We start from the raw sequence: 27523 nt of genomic DNA, 5'->3' as shown, positions 1-27523 counted from the left end.
CATTTACCCTATGCAGCTTAGCCAATGTTGTTCTTTTTTGCCATGCATTACATAATATACCTAAACAAACTCTGCTAATTAGGTTTCAGCTAATTTTCTTTTCATGAATTGGAAAATGATCAAAATTGTGAAAGATGTGAAGAATACATCCAAAACGAGCCAAATGAAGGACACAAAACAAAGACAGCTTACAAAGAATGCTTCAAGTTAAGACTTCTTTTCTTTGGTTGATGATGTGGCATCCAAATGGTATTGTTTGTGTTCTCTCACTTTCAAGAAATTAAATAATTGTTTCCTCCTCCAATGACCAGATATTTTACTGCAATCCTATAGGTTATTTTTAAAACACTCTGTGACTGGTGTAAAAATAATGACAGCATTGTATTGTGTGTGACATTGCAAGACCGTCTTTGACCTTTACTAATTAAATAAATTTCATAATCAAAATGCAGGGTTGTCTTGAGCTTTTTACAACTATATTAGTGCTGTCAAAATTACATTACAAAATTTCCTGTTGTAAACCAGGGGCAGAGCGGGGAGTTTCCCACTGGGTCGACATACTTTTTGGGCTGGGCTGATCATCTTCTTATGCAGCAGACTGTCATGTTTTTTTTCCCTAAGTGATTGACGAGCTATCACGCTCCTGTGAGCTTTCACACTCTGAAAGTAAAATGTTTCTTTTCCGGACAGAGCGGCCATGTGACATAGTCTGTAACCCATTGGTTTTTTTCATCATTGACACTGGGCTGACCCAATCACAAACTTCTATGTTGGGCTCTGTGTAACGTAAAGGTGTATTTGTCAAAATAGTCGAGAGTCACGCCTGTTTCTTACCCGCGGTATAGCAGAAGCGGAGACCGGAGAGCAGGCTTTTTTGTCTTTAGCATCTGCACTCTGCAGCATGCAGCGGGGCACAGATCAATATATTCAGGTCTATTCTATCTAGTTACCTATTTGTCCATATAAACATACTTTTTAAACTTTTAATCTGCACCACGGCCCACGGCAACTTCCACCTATGCTGTTTCCTTAACCTGCAAGTCTTTATTATAAAGAATATCTGCTTCTCAAGCTCTATGAGGGGTGTCAGTCATTTATTTTAAGATGCACTCGGTCAGAAGACAATCGCATGATATTATGACAATAATATTCATACAGTATGGTTATAATGATATTTATACATGACCAAACTAGTGTGCAACTTAAGCAACTTTTTTTTACATTAAGTTTTGTAGTTTGGGCCCAAACAAATATTTGTTGCATTTTTCAATTGTTAAAATACAGTAGGTAGTGCTATTGCCACACAGCAAGAAGGTCGCTGGTTCGAACCTCGGCTCAGGTGGTGTTTCTGTGTGGAGTTTGCATGTTCTCCCTGCCTTCGCGTGGGTTTCCTCCGGGTGCTCTGATTTCCCCCACAGTCCAAAGACATGCAGTACAGGTGAATTGGGTACGCTAAATTGTCCATAGTGTATGAGTGTATGTGTGTGTGGATGTTTCTCAGAGATGGGTTGCGGCTGGAAGGGCATCCGCTGCTTAAAAACTTGCTGGAAAAGTTGGCAGTTCATTCTGCTGTGGCGACCCCGGATTAATAAAGGGACTAAGCTGACAAGGAAATAAATGAATGTTCAGTTATACATTTTTTTAGGGTCTCGGACACATTGCTTTTTTTTTCGGACACATTGCTTTTTGCTCTTTATTTTATTAGTCAACATTAACTGTATGTATTAGCACGCAGTTTTTTTCATTTTCATTATTTATTAGGCTCCCTCAAAACACACAGGCACACACATTTCCAGTGTGGATTTTAATTTTATTATAATAATTTAAAAAAAAAAAGGTTTTTAATTAGTCAACTCTATTTCCTATATATGGCTTTTGTGCTTTTATAGAGTGGAAGTTGGTAAACATATTCAAGGGCATGCACAGATGGTTTTGTCAGATTTTTTGTCCCAGTCCAGCCCTGCAATGAGTACAGTTGTTTGTATTCAATACTTCATTATTATAATTATAATTTTCCATATCTGTAATACCTGTGTTTTGGGTTTTTTTGGCAGTCCACTTAGAATCCAACATGCAAATCAATGTTTTCTTTATTGCCATTGATTTTTGATGGTATTGACATGCCTGTGTTTTTATTTTTGTAATAAATATGGCTGTCAAGCCAGGATCTTGATGGTTTATTGTGAGTATGTTGTTTACATTAAGAAATTTGTGTTACAAGTTAAACAAAAATTGAATTATATTTTGAATTTAATTAGTATTTGTCTTGCATTTACATTAATTTTACATTTGAATAGCCAAAATGACAAGTTTCATTCTTTTAAATGCAATTAATCGCGATTCATTTTTTTAAAGTGCGATTAATTAGTTAATTTTTTAATCAATTGACAGCACTAATATACACACACATATATATATATATATATATATGATTCTGGCTTGTCAATTTCCCCATGTTGTCACACAAGGAAGCAGTGTGTTTGAGGTTTTCCTTAAATACTATTCTACAGTTGTGCCTCCAATTATCTTAAATGTTGTCAATTAGATATAAGAAATTATATATAAGAAACTTCTAAAACCTAGGGAAAAAAAAATTATTAGTGGAGACATGTCCTGTGGCCTGATAGAACTAAGATTGAACTGTTTGGCCATAATGACCAGTGTAACATTTGGAGGACAAAGGGGAATGCTTACAAGCCTAGGAACACCATCCCAACTGTGAGATATTGGGGTGGCAGCATCACATCACAACATATATGGCATCATAAAGAAAGAACATTATGTAGAAATACTGAAGCAACATCTCAAGACATCAGCCAAAAAATTAAATATTGGCCCCAAATGGGTCTTCTAAAAAGACTATGACCCTAAGCAAACTGCCAAATTAGATAAAATGTGCTTTAAGGACAACAAAGTGAATTATTTGGAGTGGCCATCACAAAGCCCTGAACTCAATCCTATAGAAAATTTGTGGGTAGAGTTGAAAAGGCTTGGGCGAGCAAGACAGCTTTGTTTTATTTCGGCTAAAAAAAAAGTTTTTTAAATTTTTTAAAAAAAAATTTTGGGACGAGATTATTAGCCCCTTCAAGCTAATTCATTTTCCAAAAATCTACAGAACAAACCATCATTATACAACAACTTGCCTAATTACCCTAACCTGCCTAGTTAACCTAATTAACCTAGTTAAGCCTTTAAATGTCACTTTAAGCTGTATAGAAGTGTCTTGAAAAATATGAAGTAAAATATTATTTACTGTAATCATGGCAAAGAGAAAATAAATCAGTTTTTAAAATAAATTTTTTAAAACTTTTATGCTTAGAAATGTGCTGAAACATCTTCCCTCCATTAGACAGAAATTGGGGACAAAAAAAATAAACAGGGACACTAATAATTCAGGGGGGCTAATAATTCTGACTTCAACTGTATATATATATATATATATATATATATATATATATATATATATATATATATATATATATATATATATATATATATATAGTTTTTTGTTCTTTATATGATGGATATAAATATCAAACACTGGGTAATAACATGATGTTCAGCTAAATATCTGAATATTCAGCTAAACATGTTCAATGTTTAACAAAATAATATAGCCTACACTGATTGGATTGTGTTTCTTTCACTAGATTACAAAGCTTTGGGTGCTAATGGACATCTTTTTATGAATGTTCACCACAACAAATGATCTGAGGACCATGAAACATGTCCTGGGTAACATTAGGTTATTTCTGTAAAAGGATTTCATCTTTGAAGGTTTGCTCTGCAAACCGGCACACACTTTGTATCCCTCTCCATTAAGGCCTTTTTCTTCTAGAACTGCTGACAGCTGTCATTCAGACACCTCCTACACAACGAGCCAGCAGATATTAATGAGACACTGTCAGACATAAGTGTTTGTAAAAGAAGAGATTAAATGTTGTACCATGAAAGTCCTTGGAGTGCAGTAATATATGACTTCTTTAATCCCTTGACCCAGGTGGAGACTTTCTCATTCATGGCCGAATGTGGATGATGCCTGCAAAAACCAATTTATTTTTGGTTTTTCAAAAATGGGAAGCAGAAAATTTGCATGAATCCTATTAGCTGAGAAATTGATGAAGGTGAAGAAAATCGTCTTTGGAATGTATAAATTATGTTAAAATAGCTTCAACGTGAATGTGTAAAATAATCAACGTCTGGGTAAAACAAAAGTTGCAAATCTATCTTTTTCATGTTTGTTATGGAGCCCTGCCATAATAGGAAGTAGTCTCAACAGGATTTCACAGATTTTAGCCCAATATAGATTTTTAAATCAGTGAAATTGCTTAAATCAGTCAGTCAAAAGATTTATTTTAATTAATTGAAAAAATGTATATACTATTATTTATACTGGTCAAATCAGGCATTTAAAATTAATTATTGGTGCTCTCTCGTGGTTGTTTTTCTTTGTAATCTTAAGGTGTGTGAGATTTTCTTGTCATGTATGTTTTGTTTTTGGTTCCCTCTGCATTCAACATCGTTAAGTATAGTTCTTATGCCTGATGGTGCAGGCATATTACCTCTAGTGCTAAACATGAATTTTCCTTTAGCACTAGGGATGCACCGATATGGATTTTTGGGCCGATATCAATAACTGATAACTCTACATACCTGGAGACTGATAGCCGATATATATATAGGCCGATAATTAGAAATATTTCAAAATGTTATACTTTTATACAGCAAACTTCATAAAAGATTAAACTGATTGAACATAAAATATTATAAACTAAATAGTTTACTCAAAGCAAAAAAAAAAAAAAAGCTTTAATTTCAAAATTGCAAGGTGATTATATAGACCTATATTCATGATTTCACATAAATCAGCAAAAAATAAGTTATTTTCTTTTCTTCAAAGCAAATTAACTTGCAACTTGACTGTTGCAGAAAAATAATAGGTTAAATAACAAAATGGGATGTAATCAACAAGCAAGTTAAATATATTTTAAACAAAATGAAAATGAAAGAGGTAAGGACTAAAACCAGCTTAAATGTTCTTGAATAAAACGTTTTACAGTAATGTACAAATGTAAAAATATGTCATGTCCGAAAAAAGCCTTTTTTTAGAGGTGTTTTTTGACTGTTCAGGGCCATCGTACAAGCAAAAAGCTAGATACAGATTGTATTACGTTACTTTAGAGAATGCGGCATAGATTCATCCTATTTGGCATTTTAAATTCTTTTGAACACATGTAGCTGCTGCTTGTCAATACTTCTATGTTCGTTCTTGCTGTCAATTGCGAGAAAAATGATTGATGAAAAGTTTATGATAAACCGCTGTGAGTTTCACTCAACTGCAGGCACAGACAAACACAGCATAATATAAAGAGAATGTGGCGGTGAGTTAAGAGCCCCATGATGGATTCAGTGACCGGCTCAGCTCTCCCCTGTGCTGCTGTGAAGGCTGTCAAATCCGTATGTGTGTGTGTGTGTGTGTGTGTGTGGTGACAGCTTTCACGCGCGCTCGTTATAATCAATATGAATATTTCGATCAAACTGAATTAGGGTTGTGCTGATAGACGATAGTGTCATGTATGGACAATAGGCAAAGATATCGCCAAGAGCGATATTTTTTTTTACCATTTTTAAAATCATCATTAATAATAAATTAACTACAAATAATATGACAGCTTCAGCTGTTCACATCAACATCACCTGACCGATACTTTTGGACAAAAATGAATGATTTCGATTGCACTCTTTTGCTTTCTCTCTCTCTCTCTCTCTCTCTCACGTGGTGTGCGTTTGGGTGAACGGGAGCTGAGCGTCTTTTGGAGACCGTGGCTTTTCTTACCTTTTTTTTTCCCCTTAAATTAATTTATTTTTCCCCCCCGTTTTCTTTGTAGTTTATGTTTGTTATTTTTGTACCTAAATAACGTTTAAACAACATTAAACGCCGCAATGGCGGCTGATCCCGAGCAAGGGACGCCCTCACTGTCACTCAGAAACGGTTGCAGGTGTGTACCAGAGCCGGGGGTGACAGTGGAGGAGCTGCTTTTGATCTTTGGAGAACAGGTAGGCTTTGAGAATATTCCCTCGGCCTCCCGCATGAACAAAGCTGTTGTTGTATTCCTTAAATCGGAATCTTTAGTTAATCAGCTGATTGTGAGTGGAATATGGGTGAAAGAAACGTTTGTAAGGGTAAACCCGCTGTCCACTCCTGCAACAAAAATCACGATCTCGAATGTTCCGCCTTTTATTTCAGATGAAATGATTACGAAAGAGTTGCAAAGGTTTGGGAAAATTGCAGGCCCCGTTAGAACGATCCCCCTTGGGTGTAAGAATGTCGCTTTAAAACATGTTCTCTCGTTTAGACGTCAAGTTTACATGTTTTTGAATTCACCGGACCGTATATTAGACGCGTCTTTTCGCGTAAATCATGGGGAAAATTCCTACATGGTTTTCGCTAGTACTGAAAGCATGAAGTGCTTTCAGTGCGGAATTTTTGGGCACAAACGGTTTTTTTGTCCAAATAAGGATGGAAAACAAACAACTGATACAAATACCGGGACAAATGACACGGAAATACAAACAGGAGATAAACAGACACAGGGAGGTGGCGAGCAAAGGGAAGAAGAACAGCAAGAGGTGAGTGAAACTTCAGTTATAGTTTCCAGCGTAGAACAACCTGGTTGTAGCAACCCTGCAGAGTGTGTTGATGTTAGTGAGGCTGCTGAGAATAATGATACAACTGATTGCATGGCAGAAGAATGTGAAATCTCACAAGCTGAAAGTGTAGGGGACAGTATGATTGATGAGTTGGATGGTTTGTCACAGTGTATGGATGATAGTATAAGAGATGAGGAACAGTGGTCAGATGCTGCAGCAGAAAATGACAATGGCTTGTATACTGTTGAACAAATTAATTCCTTCTTAGACAAAACTAAAGGAAAAGTGGGTGTTGAAGTTAGTGATTATTTCCCTGATACAGAAAAATTTATTTCTTCTGTTATGCGGGCCAGAAAAGTGAGCAGCCTGGAAGTGCTGTCACAACAGAAACGGTTTCGATTAAGAAAACATATCACTAATATAAGAAGTGGAAAAAAGCCAGGGAAAGTGAGGGGGAAAACTAAATACTAAATGAAGGTGTTTCTTTCTCTTTGCTATCTGTTCTTTCCTCTCTTTTTTCCCTTATGCATGGAAGTCTTGAGAGTGGGATCAGTTAATGTAAATGGAATGAGAGATGGGGAAAAAAGGAGTCACCTTGCAGAAATAATAAAGTTAAAAGAGTTGAGTGTGGTGATGCTACAAGAAACTCATAGTTGTATGGATAATGAGGTTGATTGGGGATTATGGTGGAAAGGGGAGAAAATCCTTAGTCATGGAACTAATCTAAGTGCTGGAGTGGCTGTACTTTTTTCCCCCACATTAAAAGTAAAAGTCCTGTCAAAAAAGGAAGAAATTCCTGGCAGGTTATTGGTTATAAGAGCTGAAATAATGGGTTTCTTCTTCTTTTTTGTAAATGTTTATGCCCCTAATGGAGCAGACAGGATACAGTTCTTCACTAAATTAGAGCACATATTTAAACAACAACACGAGGGTGACATTGCTATATTAGGGGGAGATTGGAATTGCACATTAAACTTTATTCAAGACAGAAATGGAGAAGAACCTCATTTACAATCAGCTGCGTTTTTAGAAAATATAATAAAAAATGTTTGCTTTTCTGATGTTTGGAGAGAACATAACCCATTAGAGAAACAATATACTTGGATAAAAATCAGTAATAGAAAAGTGTCTGGAGCTCGATTAGATAGATTTTATATTTCACATACTGGAAGAAACAAGGTTGCTAATGCATCAATTATCCCTATATGTTTTTCAGATCATAAATTAATAACAATTGACTGTATGCTGGTAGAGAGAAAACATAAGAGTTATTACTGGCATTTTAATGTCAAACTTCTTGAAGATAAAAATTTTTGCCAGAATTTTAAAGTTTTTCGGGAGACCTGGAAAATGGAAAAATTTTGTTTTGAAAACAATATTGATTGGTGGGAAGTGGGGAAAGCTCATATCCGTAAGTAGTACTTATGGGACACTACCTGTCAAAAAGTTTGATGGATTGTAGCCCCGCCCACTAAGGCGGGACTTCCGGTCTAAGCCCCGCCCCTTTTATATAAACTTTATAGTTCCGGTAATTAGATTCTTATCGGTTTTATATAAAATAATAATTCCGGTAATTAGATTTTTATCAGACTAATTAAATTATTGATTCCGTTAATTAGATTTTTATTAGACTAATTAAATTATTGATTCCGTTAATTAGATTTTTATCAGACTAATTAAATTAATAGGTTATTTCCGGTAATTAGATTTTAAACAAACAGAAATAAAATTAATATTATAATAATATCGGTAATTCAATTACTGTTATTAGAACCATTATTTTATATTTTTAGTTATTTGACTAAATTATATTATTACATTACAATATATTATATTATATTATATTAAGTTATATAAAATTTATATTTTATTAAATAAAATTATGTATTGTATTATATTATATTATATCATATTAAGTTATATTAAATTATTATTTTATTAACTTATATTATAATTATATTATATAATATTATTATATTATATTTTATATCATATTAAGTTATATTAAATCATTATTTTATTAACTTATATTATAATTATATTATATTATTATATTATATTATTATAATATTGATATTTATATTAAATTTAATTAACTTATATGATATATCATGATTATTCTATTATACTATATCATTACATTATTATATTATATCATATTATATTATATTATAATTAATAAACTATTAAAATAAACATTTCTTTATGTTCATACCAATGTTTCCTCTGTGTGTCAGTCTGGGCCTGAGCGTGTGAGTGATGATAAGGAAAACTGTGGATAACATCCTGTCAACTGCTTGTGAAAGATAGATTTATATCAGATGTAGAATATGTATATCTGATTGTATGTGGTGGGTGTCTCCCACTAAATACTATATGTTGTTAGGTGATTAGAAAGTGTGCTGATATCTATATATCCACATGCAGTCAACTGTATGCATATGTATGTGTGTGTGTGTGTGTGTGTGTGTGTGTGTGTGTGTGTCTGTGTGTCTGTGTGTGTTTGTGTGTGTGTGTGTGTGTGTGTGTGTACGTGTGCATGCGCTCGAGCGAACTTGGGTCTGCCCTTGTATGTTTGAATACATGACACAGTATTTACTAAATATGTTCATTAATAGGTTATGTTGTTTTTTACATTATTACTACATTAATACATATTTAAAGACACACAAACTTTTTAATGTATCTTTGTCTGACTATTAAATTTAAATATGTTTACAATATTTCTTGTCGCCTTAGCACCTTTATTAATCCGCGGTCGCCACAGCGGAATGAGCCATCAACTTATCCAGCAAGTTTTTACGCAGCTGAGCCCCTTCCAGCCGCAACCAATCTCTGGGAAAATGTTTACAATATTAATCCAGTAAATAACAAATCTTAATCTTTATTGACAATAAATTGTCACACCTTTTAAAACAACGTTATCTAAAATGTAATATTCTAAAATGTTGAAAAACACAGATGTAAATTCAAGTTGTCTTTATAATTAATGAAAACTTTTATTATGAAAAACAATTTAAAATGAAAGTTTTTCCTTTGAGTAACATGTTTTCAATTTATTTACATGCATGACCTGTAATTTATGGCACACATTGTAATACAGTTAATCCAAAGCCTAATGTTTTGAGCACTGGTCATCACTGGTGTTGGTTTAAAAAATCAACATAAAATATTTACTAAAAAGGACTTATCAGTCTTATCAGACATTATTGTTATTTCTGTTTCAAAAGATAAATAAAATGTAATTTTATTACAATAAATTGTAGTAATTGCATTACTAGACAACTTAGTTACTGAATTTTAAATTTAAACTGTTTGTATTTCATTGCAAATACTTGATCATATAAAGAGAAATATGTATATTATTCAGAATAATGGGTAAACGCTGATAATTATTTTAAGAAGAAAAATTGGCTCTCAGTTTATCTAAAAACAGTACAGCTTCAGTCCTTAGTTAAATCTACTTAATGTTTTATAGTAAAATTTTCTAGTTTAACTACTGATTCCACCATTTATATGTTCATACAACAGTGTCAAATCTAGTAAGTCTACAAATTTGTCAAAATTAGTCCAGTTTACAAGTAGTTCTTGAAAGTAGACTGATTACTTTTTTACAGGGTAAATAATGCTTTTCTTCTACCAATAGATTTAATCAAGATTATTGTTACTACACACAATTTGTTGGGAGTGTATATACTTCTTTAAACTATGTTTTTTTATTGGCAAACACATTTTCAAATTTTCAAACTAAAATCTAGCATAATGTTTTTCACTCTGAATATAAAAACATTATCTGTGCATTTTTACTTGGAAAAGTGATGTTTAAAATACTATTCATTAAACTTACTGCATGACTGGAGTTTTATTTTTACAAACCAATAGCATTGACCTAATTCAAGCTTTTGATTTTGCACTCTATTGCAGTTTTTCAACACAAAATGTTTTATGCATGTGTTAAAAATCTGTAATTTTGCACAACTGTTTGTATGTAACATAGCATACATGTTTTTTAAAACTGTCAGTTTTCAAAAGTTACTTAACGTTGTCCCCTTTCTTCAGGAGTTTTTAGGAACAACGATGTTTCATTTGGGGGAAAGAAAAAAAGTGATGTTTTGAAGTACATTGGTTACAACAATATGGTGTAAAGGTTAGAATTTGGGGTTTCATCCAGACGGCTGGGGCTCAACTCATGATTTAAGAATATTTTTTAACCTCTAAAGTGTCCCAAACATTAATAACAACACTTAGCCACAATTATTTGTATTCTAGTTGAATGCTACACTCAATACTGTCAGCAAAGCACAATAATAACAAAGAGTAAACACTTTTTTATTTTAAGAATACTTTGCAGTAAACTTTAATCCATAAATAAGTTTATTTTTCAACCTTCTAATGCAGAATGTTTTTGAAACATTAAATTATGTTTTTACCACCACTGTCATCATACCAAATTAAATGACCTAATTCAAGTAACCAGTGCTGTAGTTTTTAACTCAATGTCTTTGCAAACTTTTTTTGCATATGTGTTAAAAGTCTAATTTTACACAACTCTCATAGCATCTGTCACGATGCATACAGTAAAAGGCACAATATCCATTTCTACTGCCAATTTTCTTTAGTTCTCTCATTCTTCACAGTATATATTTATTTTTCACAAGAAGTATGACTCTACAAAGGCAAGGCAAGGCAAGGAAAGTTTATTTATATAGTACATTTCATACATAATGTCAATTCAAAGTGCTTTATATAAACAGGAATAAAAGAGACATGTTTAAGAAAGATAAAAACAATAATAAAAAATATTTAAAATGATAAAAACAGATCAAATGTGTTAAAACAAGTTATAAAAGAATGAAAAAGAAGAGAAAAACATAATACTGTGATCTGTCAATAGTGCGATCTGTCTACAAAACTAAATGAATATTTGCCACTCAAACTGCATTAATATCTTTTTGCAACAGTGTCTAATGTACTGTGTATTAGAAATGTTTTCTTTTGAACTGACATGAAAGTTTGAGATGTAAATTTTTTGGTTTTAAACCAGACACAACCAACAATATCATGTATACCTTTTGTTCATTCTCTTTTTCAAATGAAAGAGAAATTATGAAATTGTACGTCAGTGCATCTTTAAAACTAAATTGGGCGAAAATTTTAAGGTTGTCTTTCTAAACTGACTACAAACCCGTTACACATGAGAACTGTGTGTTATTGGCTTGTTTTAAACGTTAACCAACTTTAATAAATGATCTACAGTTTATACCTTTATGCTTTAGACAAGTAACCAATCCTTGACACACTATGCAATATTCTAATTTTCTAAATATTTAAATATACATTTGCCATAAATACAGGGCTTTAATCAGTTTCGACAATGTTTCTATGATTTGTTTCACACCATCATGTTTTCCACCTAGCTCAATTTTTAACTTTTTTACAGGAAAGGCATAGACACTTGAGTTGATAAACTTTTATTTCAAGTAAATATACACTGAAATAGAGTAGTACATAATGAACAAACATGGATTGCATTACCATAATAAAGACAAATTAACTAAGAGAAAAAAATACATATATACTGTCATACATTGAAGAAAAAAACAGGGTACACCACCAAAACAATAAAGACATTACTGAATATTACCAAACAACAAAGAAATGCTGCTAAAAGCATTCTGTCATGTTCTAGTATGTGGCTGGTCATAACTTACACAGGCTCAGCAATATTTGTTATTTTGTTTTCTGAAACCAGTGACACACAAATATCTGCTATATATGTTGACATACATAGAACCTGCCTTACCCCCCATCTCATCACTCAATTCAGTCAGCTCCTCCAGAATTTTTGTATTGGTTGCACAGACAGCACCATTGCTATGAAAACACAGGTGTGTCAAATGATTTATCGTATCGGCCCATGAGTTTAAGGTCCCACTCACAACGTCCATTTCTCTTGAGATTTTTCATACGTTTGCCATCTCCTTTACATACATGTTTAGAATCACACGCATCATTAATGATCTTCTCCAGAAGAAAAACCCTATGGTCCCTATAATGCTGTTTAAACATGTTGTCCACAATAGACCTTATTTGACAATCAAAAACAGGGTTGCACTCGTACTCGGGCCTTTCATGCGCATTACCGTCAGTATTTTGAGAACAATAGCAACCAACCATCTTTGCATGGTGCCTGTCAGAAAAAAATCTGAAAATATTTTTAAGAAAACGTTTTTCTTTAATCACAATACAAAGTTTGTCCCATAATCTGTGTAGATCATATAAAGTAGTACCTTAAAGATGCGGCCTGTGTCCTTAAACAGCGATAGTTCAGTCCTAATAGTTCAGTGCAAACAAGACCAAAGAAGGGGCTGTGGTCCTCAAAGATAGTATCTTTTTATGTCTTTAATCTTCTTTTTACTCCTGATCAATGGGTTCTTGTAGAAACCTTTAGGATCAGTGACTGTACCCAGAAGCATTACTCGATGGTAGCTGGAAGTGATAAAGGGCCGCTTTATCTACACTTTCAAACAGGCCCGCCTTCACTCACGGGGCAGTACTATGAACATCTGCCATGGTGTCATAATAGTCATGATAGTTGACATCTTTTCTTTTATTTTAGACACTGGCGTGATGATGTAGGGCTACCTATTTTTAAAATAAAAATAAAAATACAGGGTCATACCGTAAATATATTCGCAATGAAAGATTTTAGAGAACTAATAGAATTTTACATTTCATGAAAGTTTTAGGTTGACAAAATATAATGCACAGCTGAAGTCATCTCAAAACTCATTGCCAAAATGGACAATACAATTAATTTGAATGTTTTTTTAAGCAAATATGTACAGTCTTTTCAACACTACTCTGCAATTTGAATTGTTCAATATAGTTGTTTATTTGGATTCCTATTAGGGCTCAAAGCAGTCACATATTTAACTGAAATTTGCATCTTTCATGATAGTGTTCTTTTTCAAAGAATGTTTGAGAAGAAATAGGATTACATCTACAATTGCATATTCATTTTGGAATTTAAGTGAAACACTTGTAAGAAAATACAATTAAATTTATGAAATAACCCATATTCCATAACTTATTACAATGCCTTTGAGGTCAAGAAAGAGATCAAGTTTACGACCCATTACCTCATAATTGGTTATTAGATAAAAGTTATTTTAAAAACTCAAGTTTGGTTAAAAACCTAGGCTTTCTTAAATTTGTTCTGTTAAAACATAAAGAAATTTTAAAAATCAAGTTATGCATTATACGTTCTGGAGATATATAAACATACACTTTACCATCAGATAATCTACTAATAACAATATTCACCAATTTTATATAAAGGGTACCAAAACCGTTTGCTTATATTTGTTGCAGAGTAGCAATAAGATGTTTTTATTGTTTTTTTTTTTATGTTATGTGATACTAAATCTAGTGTCTGGGCTATAATTTTAGTGATATACTTATGATAAAGTTGAAATAAAAAGCTGATACATTTAGTTAACCATCATGTGCTTGACATTTTGGTAAATAGTTAAAGCTTCTGATTGTACTAATTGAATATTTAGCATTTTGAAAGGTAAATATGTGTCAGGGTATGTAAAGCTGACACCTCTTACTTGTTTGGTTGAGATTTGTGGAATGTTTCCACAAATTGAAATATTAAAGTGTTTTTCTTATTCACTATTCTGCAACTTTGATGCAACATTGTAAAAGTGTTAGAAATATACAAAAGCACATGTCATGCTGTTTTGTAAAAACAGACAGTCATATCAGTAAAGAACTGCACTTCCTGAGACAAACATTTTGTTTTGCTGTAAATCTTTAATATTTTAATGTATTGGTCAGGATGTAAGCATACAACTTACATATAACTGACTTTTTGTACGACAATCTTTCGATGAACATGTTGACATTATATTGTGACATTTTTAGAGTGGTCTTTGAAATAGTTACAACATCACAGATGTAAAGTACTCGAACAATGTTTGAACAATGTTAGCTGATTGCTGTACTTAAGTACTACTTTTATGATTTGTACCCTACTTGAGTACAGTTAAAATTAATGTTTACTTTTACTTCATTACTTTTTTAAAAACAGTATTTTTTTTTTACAACTTTCAATTTTATTTATTCTCAAAAAAAGTTCCTTACTCCTAACAAAACGACAAAGCTGCTTAAATTAATGTTATTTACTTTGTAATTGACATTCATTTCAATATTCCATCAAACTGGTCAGACATGCTCTTTGATTGTTTAGAAGTCATGTCCTGTCACATTGAGCTCTACAATACACATCAACCCAGTAAGTCTGCTATCAGTACACTTCTGTTAAGCAGTTCATAAGAAAGTATACATCCAGTCCATTGTCTGTGTACACATCCACATAATTTTATTTAGATGCCGCATAGAAATAAACTTAAACCTCACTTAAGTATATTTAAACTCATACAAACAGAAAGCGTTTAGTTATTTGTCCTACAGTATGCTTGGTCATTGTTTTACGCGTACAATTTTATTACAGTACGTGTTCTAAGTACATTTGGTTAGTAGTTATTTTAACACTCTTTGATTAATTGGGCACATTATTTTCTACATAGTGTTATAGACACATGTACTAAGACAGAGAATAAATTTGTTTGAGTCGACTTAACTGAAATGAACTGCGAACATGTCAAATCTTTATAAAATACGGTAATCTTATAATAACACCAATTTAACTGCTTACTGCAGTGAGAAAAATATTAAAATGAAATCACAAAAACATAAAAAGTATACATGCAGCTAGACAAAGAGCCTGTATAATTCAATGTAATTAATTATTTGCTATCTTGAAATCCCATATTTTGAAATATTAAATTTGGTATATTTGAATTGTAAATAATTTGTACTACAGCATATTCTCTTGGGTATTTAATGTACTTTTATGGGCTATATTTGATTAGCAACAAGTATACTTTGACCATATGACTGTGTAAGTTCATTACATGGTTGAATAATGTTTAAAGCTTTTGTTATTTTTATTACAATTATTTTTATAATTTTTTAAAATTATAAACATTTTCAAAATCCACAGGTAATCTAAAACTGCACTTATTCTGAGAAAAAATGCTCAGCGGTTAATTCAGTTGTTTTCTAAATTGGTTTCTACAAATTGCATGACATGTTTTCAATAACACACTATCCCTTGTGGTAACTGCTTTGTGTACTACTAGTTAACCAAGGCTACACTAGCTGTACTCTTGCAAGTTTCAAGACACTAGAGTACTATGGACACTGTATAACTAAAAATTATAAGGCTAAATTGTTTGGCAAGCCAGACCTGTGGTGCAAATGTTGAAGCATTGAGCATGCAGCACCGACAGTTCTCATATGGATAGTTTAAGTGGAGACATAAATGCATCATTTCATTGCATCATTTCCAGCACAAACTATTTATCTACTACAAGTATAAGTGAACTACTACTATTCTTATAAGTTGACAGGATGTATAAATAAAAATGTTATTGTTAGCTACTTGTGTGCTTAATGTTTACTGCTGTCACACTTGAAATTATACTTTTACAGTATATATACTAAAAAGAATACACTCAACATGGTAATATTGAATTATACAGGCTCTTTGTCTAGCTGCATGTATACTTTTTATGTTTTTGTGATTTCATTTTAATATTTTTCTCACTGCAGTAAGCAGTTAAATTGGTGTTATTATAAGATTACCGTATTTTATAAAGATTTGACATGTTCGCAGTTCATTTCAGTTAAGTCGACTCAAACAAATTTATTCTCTGTCTTAGTACATGTGTCTATAACACTATGTAGAAAATAATGTGCCCAATTAATCAAAGAGTGTTAAAATAACTACTAACCAAATGTACTTAGAACACGTACTGTAATAAAATTGTACGCGTAAAACAATGACCAAGCATACTGTAGGACAAATAACTAAACGCTTTCTGTTTGTATGAGTTTAAATATACTTAAGTGAGGTTTAAGTTTATTTCTATGCGGCATCTAAATAAAATTATGTGGATGTGTACACAGACAATGGACTGGATGTATACTTTCTTATGAACTGCTTAACAGAAGTGTACTGATAGCAGACTTACTGGGTTGATGTGTATTGTAGAGCTCAATGTGACAGGACATGACTTCTAAACAATCAAAGAGCATGTCTGACCAGTTTGATGGAATATTGAAATGAATGTCAATTACAAAGTAAATAACATTAATTTAAGCAGCTTTGTCGTTTTGTTAGGAGTAAGGAACTTTTTTTGAGAATAAATAAAATTGAAAGTTGTAAAAAAAAAATACTGTTTTTAAAAAAGTAATGAAGTAAAAGTAAACATTAATTTTAACTGTACTCAAGTAGGGTACAAATCATAAAAGTAGTACTTAAGTACAGCAATCAGCTAACATTGTTCAAACATTGTTCGAGTACTTTACATCTGTGATGTTGTAACTATTTCAAAGACCACTCTAAAAATGTCACAATATAATGTCAACATGTTCATCGAAAGATTGTCGTACAAAAAGTCAGTTATATGTAAGTTGTATGCTTACATCCTGACCAATACATTAAAATATTAAAGATTTACAGCAAAACAAAATGTTTGTCTCAGGAAGTGCAGTTCTTTACTGATATGACTGTCTGTTTTTACAAAACAGCATGACATGTGCTTTTGTATATTTCTAACACTTTTACAATGTTGCATCAAAGTTGCAGAATAGTGAATAAGAAAAACACTTTAATATTTCAATTTGTGGAAACATTCCACAAATCTCAACCAAACAAGTAAGAGGTGTCAGCTTTACATACCCTGACACATATTTACCTTTCAAAATGCTAAATATTCAATTAGTACAATCAGAAGCTTTAACTATTTACCAAAATGTCAAGCACATGATGGTTAACTAAATGTATCAGCTTTTTATTTCAACTTTATCATAAGTATATCACTAAAATTATAGCCCAGACACTAGATTTAGTATCACATAACATAAAAAAAAAAACAATAAAAACATCTTATTGCTACTCTGCAACAAATATAAGCAAACGGTTTTGGTACCCTTTATATAAAATTGGTGAATATTGTTATTCGTAGATTATCTGATGGTAAAGTGTATGTTTATATATCTCCAGAACGTATAATGCATAACTTGATTTTTAAAATTTCTTTATGTTTTAACAGAACAAATTTAAGAAAGCCTAGGTTTTTAACCAAACTTGAGTTTTTAAAATAACTTTTATCTAATAACCAATTATGAGGTAATGGGTCGTAAACTTGATCTCTTTCTTGACCTCAAAGGCATTGTAATAAGTTATGGAATATGGGTTATTTCATAAATTTAATTGTATTTTCTTACAAGTGTTTCACTTAAATTCCAAAATGAATATGCAATTGTAGATGTAATCCTATTTCTTCTCAAACATTCTTTGAAAAAGAACACTATCATGAAAGATGCAAATTTCAGTTAAATATGTGACTGCTTTGAGCCCTAATAGGAATCCAAATAAACAACTATATTGAACAATTCAAATTGCAGAGTAGTGTTGAAAAGACTGTACATATTTGCTTAAAAAAACATTCAAATTAATTGTATTGTCCATTTTGGCAATGAGTTTTGAGATGACTTCAGCTGTGCATTATATTTTGTCAACCTAAAACTTTCATGAAATGTAAAATTCTATTAGTTCTCTAAAATCTTTCATTGCGAATATATTTACGGTATGACCCTGTATTTTTATTTTTATTTTAAAAATAGGTAGCCCTACATCATCACGCCAGTGTCTAAAATAAAAGAAAAGATGTCAACTATCATGACTATTATGACACCATGGCAGATGTTCATAGTACTGCCCCGTGAGTGAAGGCGGGCCTGTTTGAAAGTGTAGATAAAGCGGCCCTTTATCACTTCCAGCTACCATCGAGTAATGCTTCTGGGTACAGTCACTGATCCTAAAGGTTTCTACAAGAACCCATTGATCAGGAGTAAAAAGAAGATTAAAGACATAAAAAGATACTATCTTTGAGGACCACAGCCCCTTCTTTGGTCTTGTTTACACTGAACTATTAGGACTGAACTATCGCTGTTTAAGGACACAGGCCGCATCTTTAAGGTACTACTTTATATGATCTACACAGATTATGGGACAAACTTTGTATTGTGATTAAAGAAAAACGTTTTCTTAAAAATATTTTCAGATTTTTTTCTGACAGGCACCATGCAAAGATGGTTGGTTGCTATTGTTCTCAAAATACTGACGGTAATGCGCATGAAAGGCCCGAGTACGAGTGCAACCCTGTTTTTGATTGTCAAATAAGGTCTATTGTGGACAACATGTTTAAACAGCATTATAGGGACCATAGGGTTTTTCTTCTGGAGAAGATCATTAATGATGCGTGTGATTCTAAACATGTATGTAAAGGAGATGGCAAACGTATGAAAAATCTCAAGAGAAATGGACGTTGTGAGTGGGACCTTAAACTCATGGGCCGATACGATAAATCATTTGACACACCTGTGTTTTCATAGCAATGGTGCTGTCTGTGCAACCAATACAAAAATTCTGGAGGAGCTGACTGAATTGAGTGATGAGATGGGGGGTAAGGCAGGTTCTATGTATGTCAACATATATAGCAGATATTTGTGTGTCACTGGTTTCAGAAAACAAAATAACAAATATTGCTGAGCCTGTCTAAGTTATGACCAGCCACATACTAGAACATGACAGAATGCTTTTAGCAGCATTTCTTTGTTGTTTGGTAATATTCAGTAATGTCTTTATTGTTTTGGTGGTGTACCCTGTTTTTTTCTTCAATGTATGACAGTATATATGTATTTTTTTCTCTTAGTTAATTTGTCTTTATTATGGTAATGCAATCCATGTTTGTTCATTATGTACTACTCTATTTCAGTGTATATTTACTTGAAATAAAAGTTTATCAACTCAAGTGTCTATGCCTTTCCTGTAAAAAAGTTAAAAATTGAGCTAGGTGGAAAACATGATGGTGTGAAACAAATCATAGAAACATTGTCGAAACTGATTAAAGCCCTGTATTTATGGCAAATGTATATTTAAATATTTAGAAAATTAGAATGTTGCATAGTGTGTCAAGGATTGGTTACTTGTCTAAAGCATAAAGGTATAAACTGTAGATCATTTATTAAAGTTGGTTAACGTTTAAAACAAGCCAATAACACACAGTTCTCATGTGTAACGGGTTTGTAGTCAGTTTAGAAAGACAACCTTAAAATTTTCGCCCAATTTAGTTTTAAAGATGCACTGACGTACAATTTCATAATTTCTCTTTCATTTGAAAAAGAGAATGAACAAAAGGTATACATGATATTGTTGGTTGTGTCTGGTTTAAAACCAAAAAATTTACATCTCAAACTTTCATGTCAGTTCAAAAGAAAACATTTCTAATACACAGTACATTAGACACTGTTGCAAAAAGATATTAATGCAGTTTGAGTGGCAAATATTCATTTAGTTTTGTAGACAGATCGCACTATTGACAGATCACAGTATTATGTTTTTCTCTTCTTTTTCATTCTTTTATAACTTGTTTTAACACATTTGATCTGTTTTTATCATTTTAAATATTTTTTATTATTGTTTTTATCTTTCTTAAACATGTCTCTTTTATTCCTGTTTATATAAAGCACTTTGAATTGACATTATGTATGAAATGTACTATATAAATAAACTTTCCTTGCCTTGCCTTGCCTTTGTAGAGTCATACTTCTTGTGAAAAATAAATATATACTGTGAAGAATGAGAGAACTAAAGAAAATTGGCAGTAGAAATGGATATTGTGCCTTTTACTGTATGCATCGTGACAGATGCTATGAGAGTTGTGTAAAATTAGACTTTTAACACATATGCAAAAAAAGTTTGCAAAGACATTGAGTTAAAAACTACAGCACTGGTTACTTGAATTAGGTCATTTAATTTGGTATGATGACAGTGGTGGTAAAAACATAATTTAATGTTTCAAAAACATTCTGCATTAGAAGGTTGAAAAATAAACTTATTTATGGATTAAAGTTTACTGCAAAGTATTCTTAAAATAAAAAAGTGTTTACTCTTTGTTATTATTGTGCTTTGCTGACAGTATTGAGTGTAGCATTCAACTAGAATACAAATAATTGTGGCTAAGTGTTGTTATTAATGTTTGGGACACTTTAGAGGTTAAAAAATATTCTTAAATCATGAGTTGAGCCCCAGCCGTCTGGATGAAACCCCAAATTCTAACCTTTACACCATATTGTTGTAACCAATGTACTTCAAAACATCACTTTTTTTCTTTCCCCCAAATGAAACATCGTTGTTCCTAAAAACTCCTGAAGAAAGGGGACAACGTTAAGTAACTTTTGAAAACTGACAGTTTTAAAAAACATGTATGCTATGTTACATACAAACAGTTGTGCAAAATTACAGATTTTTAACACATGCATAAAACATTTTGTGTTGAAAAACTGCAATAGAGTGCAAAATCAAAAGCTTGAATTAGGTCAATGCTATTGGTTTGTAAAAATAAAACTCCAGTCATGCAGTAAGTTTAATGAATAGTATTTTAAACATCACTTTTCCAAGTAAAAATGCACAGATAATGTTTTTATATTCAGAGTGAAAAACATTATGCTAGATTTTAGTTTGAAAATTTGAAAATGTGTTTGCCAATAAAAAAACATAGTTTAAAGAAGTATATACACTCCCAACAAATTGTGTGTAGTAACAATAATCTTGATTAAATCTATTGGTAGAAGAAAAGCATTATTTACCCTGTAAAAAAGTAATCAGTCTACTTTCAAGAACTACTTGTAAACTGGACTAATTTTGACAAATTTGTAGACTTACTAGATTTGACACTGTTGTATGAACATATAAATGGTGGAATCAGTAGTTAAACTAGAAAATTTTACTATAAAACATTAAGTAGATTTAACTAAGGACTGGAGCTGTACTGTTTTTAGATAAACTGAGAGCCAATTTTTCTTCTTAAAATAATTATCAGCGTTTACCCATTATTCTGAATAATATACATATTTCTCTTTATATGATCAAGTATTTGCAATGAAATACAAACAGTTTAAATTTAAAATTCAGTAACTAAGTTGTCTAGTAATGCAATTACTACAATTTATTGTAATAAAATTACATTTTATTTATCTTTTGAAACAGAAATAACAATAATGTCTGATAAGACTGATAAGTCCTTTTTAGTAAATATTTTATGTTGATTTTTTAAACCAACACCAGTGATGACCAGTGCTCAAAACATTAGGCTTTGGATTAACTGTATTACAATGTGTGCCATAAATTACAGGTCATGCATGTAAATAAATTGAAAACATGTTACTCAAAGGAAAAACTTTCATTTTAAATTGTTTTTCATAATAAAAGTTTTCATTAATTATAAAGACAACTTGAATTTACATCTGTGTTTTTCAACATTTTAGAATATTACATTTTAGATAACGTTGTTTTAAAAGGTGTGACAATTTATTGTCAATAAAGATTAAGATTTGTTATTTACTGGATTAATATTGTAAACATTTTCCCAGAGATTGGTTGCGGCTGGAAGGGGCTCAGCTGCGTAAAAACTTGCTGGATAAGTTGATGGCTCATTCCGCTGTGGCGACCGCGGATTAATAAAGGTGCTAAGGCGACAAGAAATATTGTAAACATATTTAAATTTAATAGTCAGACAAAGATACATTAAAAAGTTTGTGTGTCTTTAAATATGTATTAATGTAGTAATAATGTAAAAAACAACATAACCTATTAATGAACATATTTAGTAAATACTGTGTCATGTATTCAAACATACAAGGGCAGACCCAAGTTCGCTCGAGCGCATGCACACGTACACACACACACACACACACACACACACAAACACACACAGACACACAGACACACACACACACACACACACACACACACACACACATACATATGCATACAGTTGACTGCATGTGGATATATAGATATCAGCACACTTTCTAATCACCTAACAACATATAGTATTTAGTGGGAGACACCCACCACATACAATCAGATATACATATTCTACATCTGATATAAATCTATCTTTCACAAGCAGTTGACAGGATGTTATCCACAGTTTTCCTTATCATCACTCACACGCTCAGGCCCAGACTGACACACAGAGGAAACATTGGTATGAACATAAAGAAATGTTTATTTTAATAGTTTATTAATTATAATATAATATAATATGATATAATATAATAATGTAATGATATAGTATAATAGAATAATCATGATATATCATATAAGTTAATTAAATTTAATATAAATATCAATATTATAATAATATAATATAATAATATAATATAATTATAATATAAGTTAATAAAATAATGATTTAATATAACTTAATATGATATAAAATATAATATAATAATATTATATAATATAATTATAATATAAGTTAATAAAATAATAATTTAATATAACTTAATATGATATAATATAATATAATACAATACATAATTTTATTTAATAAAATATAAATTTTATATAACTTAATATAATATAATATAATATATTGTAATGTAATAATATAATTTAGTCAAATAACTAAAAATATAAAATAATGGTTCTAATAACAGTAATTGAATTACCGATATTATTATAATATTAATTTTATTTCTGTTTGTTTAAAATCTAATTACCGGAAATAACCTATTAATTTAATTAGTCTGATAAAAATCTAATTAACGGAATCAATAATTTAATTAGTCTAATAAAAATCTAATTAACGGAATCAATAATTTAATTAGTCTGATAAAAATCTAATTACCGGAATTATTATTTTATATAAAACCGATAAGAATCTAATTACCGGAACTATAAAGTTTATATAAAAGGGGCGGGGCTTAGACCGGAAGTCCCGCCTTAGTGGGCGGGGCTACAATCCATCAAACTTTTTGACAGGTAGTGTCCCATAAGTACTACTTCCGTAGTTTTTGTCAGCAATATACATCTCATTCCTCATTGGTTTTAAAGAAAACTTTGGAGTGGTTAGAAAATGAAATCATTGACATTGAAAAGAGCATGAGTGAAAATGATACCCTGACTCTTCAAGATAGATGGACTGAGAAAAAGAAGAAGTTGAGTTCATTTTTAAATGAAAAGGTTAAAGGAGCCCTGATAAGGAGTCGTTTTTTAAAAATAAGAGATATGGATGGACCTTCTTCTTTTTTTTTTAGTTTAGAACGAAAAAAGGGACAAGAAAAACTGATGCATTTTTTAAAAGATAATAATGGACACAACACTTCAGACCCAATAACAATGCGCAGACTTGCTGTAAATTTTTATTCTGATTTATATGCCTCTGAACCTTCTAATGAGGAATGCAGGAGACTTCTTTTGGAGGATCTCCCAGTTTTAACTCCAGAACTTAAACTTTTGCTTGAGGCTGATATTACTTTTGAGGAAGTCACTGCTGCAGTTAAGGGGCTTTCCACAGGACGAACACCAGGGTTGGATGGACTGCCTGCTGAATTTTATAAGGCATTCTGGGCTGAATTAGGAAAAGATGTATTTGAAGTACTACAAAAATGTGTTTGCAAAGGTGTTCTCCCTTTGAGTTGTCAGAGAGCTGTTTTAACATTGCTCCCAAAAAAAGGTGACTTAACTCTTTTAAAAAATTGGAGACCTGTTGCAATCTTAAGTTCGGATTACAAAATCTTTTCAAAATGTTTGTCAAATAGATTAAATCTGGCACTAAATACAATTATACATAAAGATCAGTCATATTGTATTATGAAAAGATCTATTACAGATAATCTGCATTTGATTCGGGATGCTTATGATGTTGTTTCATACAATGAGTTAGATCTAGGTTTTTTGTCAATAGATCAAGAAAAGGCCTTTGACAGAGTTGACCACACTTTCCTTTTTGACACCTTAAGAGCTTTTGGATTTGGTGATGGTTTTATTTCAAAAATACAACTGTTGTATAAAGGAGCAACATGCATGATTAAAGTTGCTGGAGGTTTAAGTGTTCCTGTAAAGGTGCAAAGAGGAATAAGACAGGGGTGTCCTCTCTCTGGCCAGCTCTACAGCCTGGTCATTGAGCCATTGCTCTGCAAACTAAGAGAAAAATTGACAGGACTGGAGATTAAAACGTTAGATTTTAAATCTACTGTTAAACTTTCTGCATATGCAGATGATGTCACAGTTTTAATCAGAAATAATGAGGATGTTCGGGTTTTAAAGGAAGTTTTGGAGTGCTATAGTAAAGCATCGTCAGCCAATGTTAATTGGGAAAAAAGTGATGCCTTATGGTGTGGGCGAGAATATAGTCCTATTTTAATAGTCCTATGCTACCTTGTGGTTTAAAGTGGGGAAAAGAAGGTTTTAAATATTTAGGAGTATTTTTAGGAACTGATGAATATAAGAAAAAGAATTGGGAGGGCTTAAAAGAAAAAGTGTGTGCTCGTTTGTGTCACTGGAAATGGCTAATACCCCAGTTGTCCTACAGAGGGAGAGTGTTGGTCTGCAATAACTTAGTCGCATCTTCATTGTGGCACAAAATGATGATATTGGACCCCCCAGAGGACATGGTGAAAATAATTCAACAGCTTCTGGTGGATTTCTTTTGGACGGGACAACACTGGTTGAAGGCAGCTACCCTGTATTTACCCCTACAGGAAGGAGGACAAGGTTTGGTGGATATAATGTCTAGAGTAAAAGCTTTTCGACTACAAACAACCCAAAGACTTTTGTATGGAGAAAATGTAAGCTGGGCCGGAGTAGCCTGTGCTATCCTGAGAAGAGCAGGACAAATGGGTCTAGACCGCCACTTGTTTTTAATGGATACTAATAAATTAGACCTGTCTGGACTGACACCTTTTTACAGGTCAATGTTGAGGTCATGGACTCTTTTTAGGTTCTCTAGAGAGCACAATGGTGTAAAAAGGCTGTGGTCAAGAGAAGAACCCCTACTTTACAATCCTGCTCTTGATCTGGACATTCTCAATTCACTTGCTCTAAGAAAAGCTTTGAAGACTGCAAATATATTTAAAATTGGACACTTTGTTTCTGAGGATGGCTGGATTACTGCCGAGGATCTAGCATCCAAACTGGGAATGAGATCTGTTCGGGCAACAGGAAAATTGTTGACTCAGATAGTCGAGTCATTACCATCGGATTACATTTTGTCTTTAGTAACCAACAATGGAGAGAATACAATTCCTGCATTCCCAGAGCTGGTTATATCAGCCAACACAAGAACTTGGTCAGAAACAGAAAACAGTTTATTATCGTTTAAAACACCAGAACCAAGACTTTTTAGCATTGCTGGAAAGAAATCAATCTATGTGATGTGTGTGAAAACCTCAAACTTGTTTCAACTACAGAGTGTGAGAGAGACCAAATGGAAAGAGACAATTGGACCAAATGCCTCCCCAAAAGGCTGTTGGAGATCTCTATATAAGCCTCCAATTGAAAAAAGAACTGGAGACTTGCAGTGGAGGATTGTACACTGTATTGTTGCTACAAACTGTTATAGAGCGCGCCTTGATCCTCAGATAGGGGAGGGCTGTCCTTTTTGTGGAGAACCAGAAACTGTTTTCCATTTATTCCTTAATTGTAAAAGACTACAACCAATATTTTATCAACTAGAAGAATGGTGCCAAAAACTTGGAGAGGCCTTTACACCTGCAATGTTTATTTATGGACCTAAATACAATAAAAATCGAAGAGAGCATCATGTTCTATTAAACTTTTTATTCGGGCAAGCAAAGATGGCAATTTGGCTGTCAAGAAAAAGTAAATTAAATGACAAAGGTTCAACTGATGCTTTTTTAATTGTAAAAGGACTAATAAAATCTCGCATTAATGTAGAGTATGGGTTTTACAAGATGGTAAATGATCTGGCAATGTTTAATTACAAATGGGGTGTAAATCAGTGTATCTGTCATGCTGACTCTGAAAATGTTCTAAATATTTATTTGTAAGTATCAGCAAAAAAAGAAAAAAATGTTTTTGTTTTTTTAAGATGTCATGTATTTTTTAATTAGCTAAATTGTTTTTAGCTAAAACGTTTTTTGTAATAAAGAGACCTTAAAAGTCAAAAAGTCTCTCTCTCTCTCTCTCTCTCTCTCTCTCTCTCTGTATCAGCAGCAAAAGTTGAAGTGTGAGCTGCAGGTGAGGACAGCCACCTCTCAGAGCAAATTAGTTTGCAACTTTGTTGCCTAAAAATAACAGGCTAAATAGAAAAACTGGATTTAATTAACAAACAAGTTAAATAAAACGCTTTGTAAAAATGAAACAACTGAAGAAGAAAATGAAAGAACTCTGAAACCAGCTCAAATGTTCTGGAATAAGACGTGTTGCAGTCGTTGATCATTTGAGACTCCATTAAAACAGCACTCCCGCAAGATTCTCTTTTGCTTTCACAAAAAAAGCTATTTATATTTTATATCCTTTATTAATAGCCTATTTAAGTTTGAATGGGGGCTATAGTCTATATATTTTGTGCATGCATTGACTGCTCCTTTAAACCTTCAAATACACGGAACATACTTATTTATGTTTAATTTGATAGAATAATAAACACGGACGTGCGCCTTTTTCAGAAAATAACCTATTTATTTAAATTAAAAATATGTTAGGCCTATATTTATTTATAAAGGCTATTAAAATATATTTATTTATTTACACATGTAATATTTTTTCCTGAGGGGATTTAAAGCAAAATACACAATGATATTTAATCAAACATATCTACAATGATGAGGAACATGGTTACTTACAGAGTTAATAACGCACAGCATGACAACATGAAGAACAGATGGACTTTGAAGGAATAAACAATGAGACTGTGAG

The 27523-nt window shown here is 32.1% G+C and overlaps 1 protein-coding gene across 1 annotated transcript; it reads left to right on the top strand.

Annotated features, from left to right (window-relative positions):
* The first annotated feature begins 5769 nt into the window (after positions 1–5769).
* LOC148679770 (uncharacterized) lies at positions 5770–26660 on the top strand. Its single transcript, XM_088651492.1, has 2 exons — positions 5770–8062; positions 23628–26660. The coding sequence occupies exon 1, from the start codon at positions 5944–5946 to the stop codon at positions 7120–7122; it is 1179 nt and encodes a 392-aa protein (XP_088507618.1). The 5' UTR covers positions 5770–5943; the 3' UTR covers positions 7123–8062; positions 23628–26660.
* Positions 26661–27523: the final 863 nt, after the last annotated feature.

This window comes from Danio rerio, chromosome 19 (assembly GCF_052040795.2).
Source record: "Danio rerio strain M-AB ecotype USA chromosome 19, GRCz13ab, whole genome shotgun sequence".
In the NCBI taxonomy this organism is placed as follows: domain Eukaryota; kingdom Metazoa; phylum Chordata; class Actinopteri; order Cypriniformes; family Danionidae; genus Danio; species Danio rerio.
Note: the sequence above shows the minus strand (reverse complement) of the source record. Positions and strands in the feature narration are given on the sequence as shown.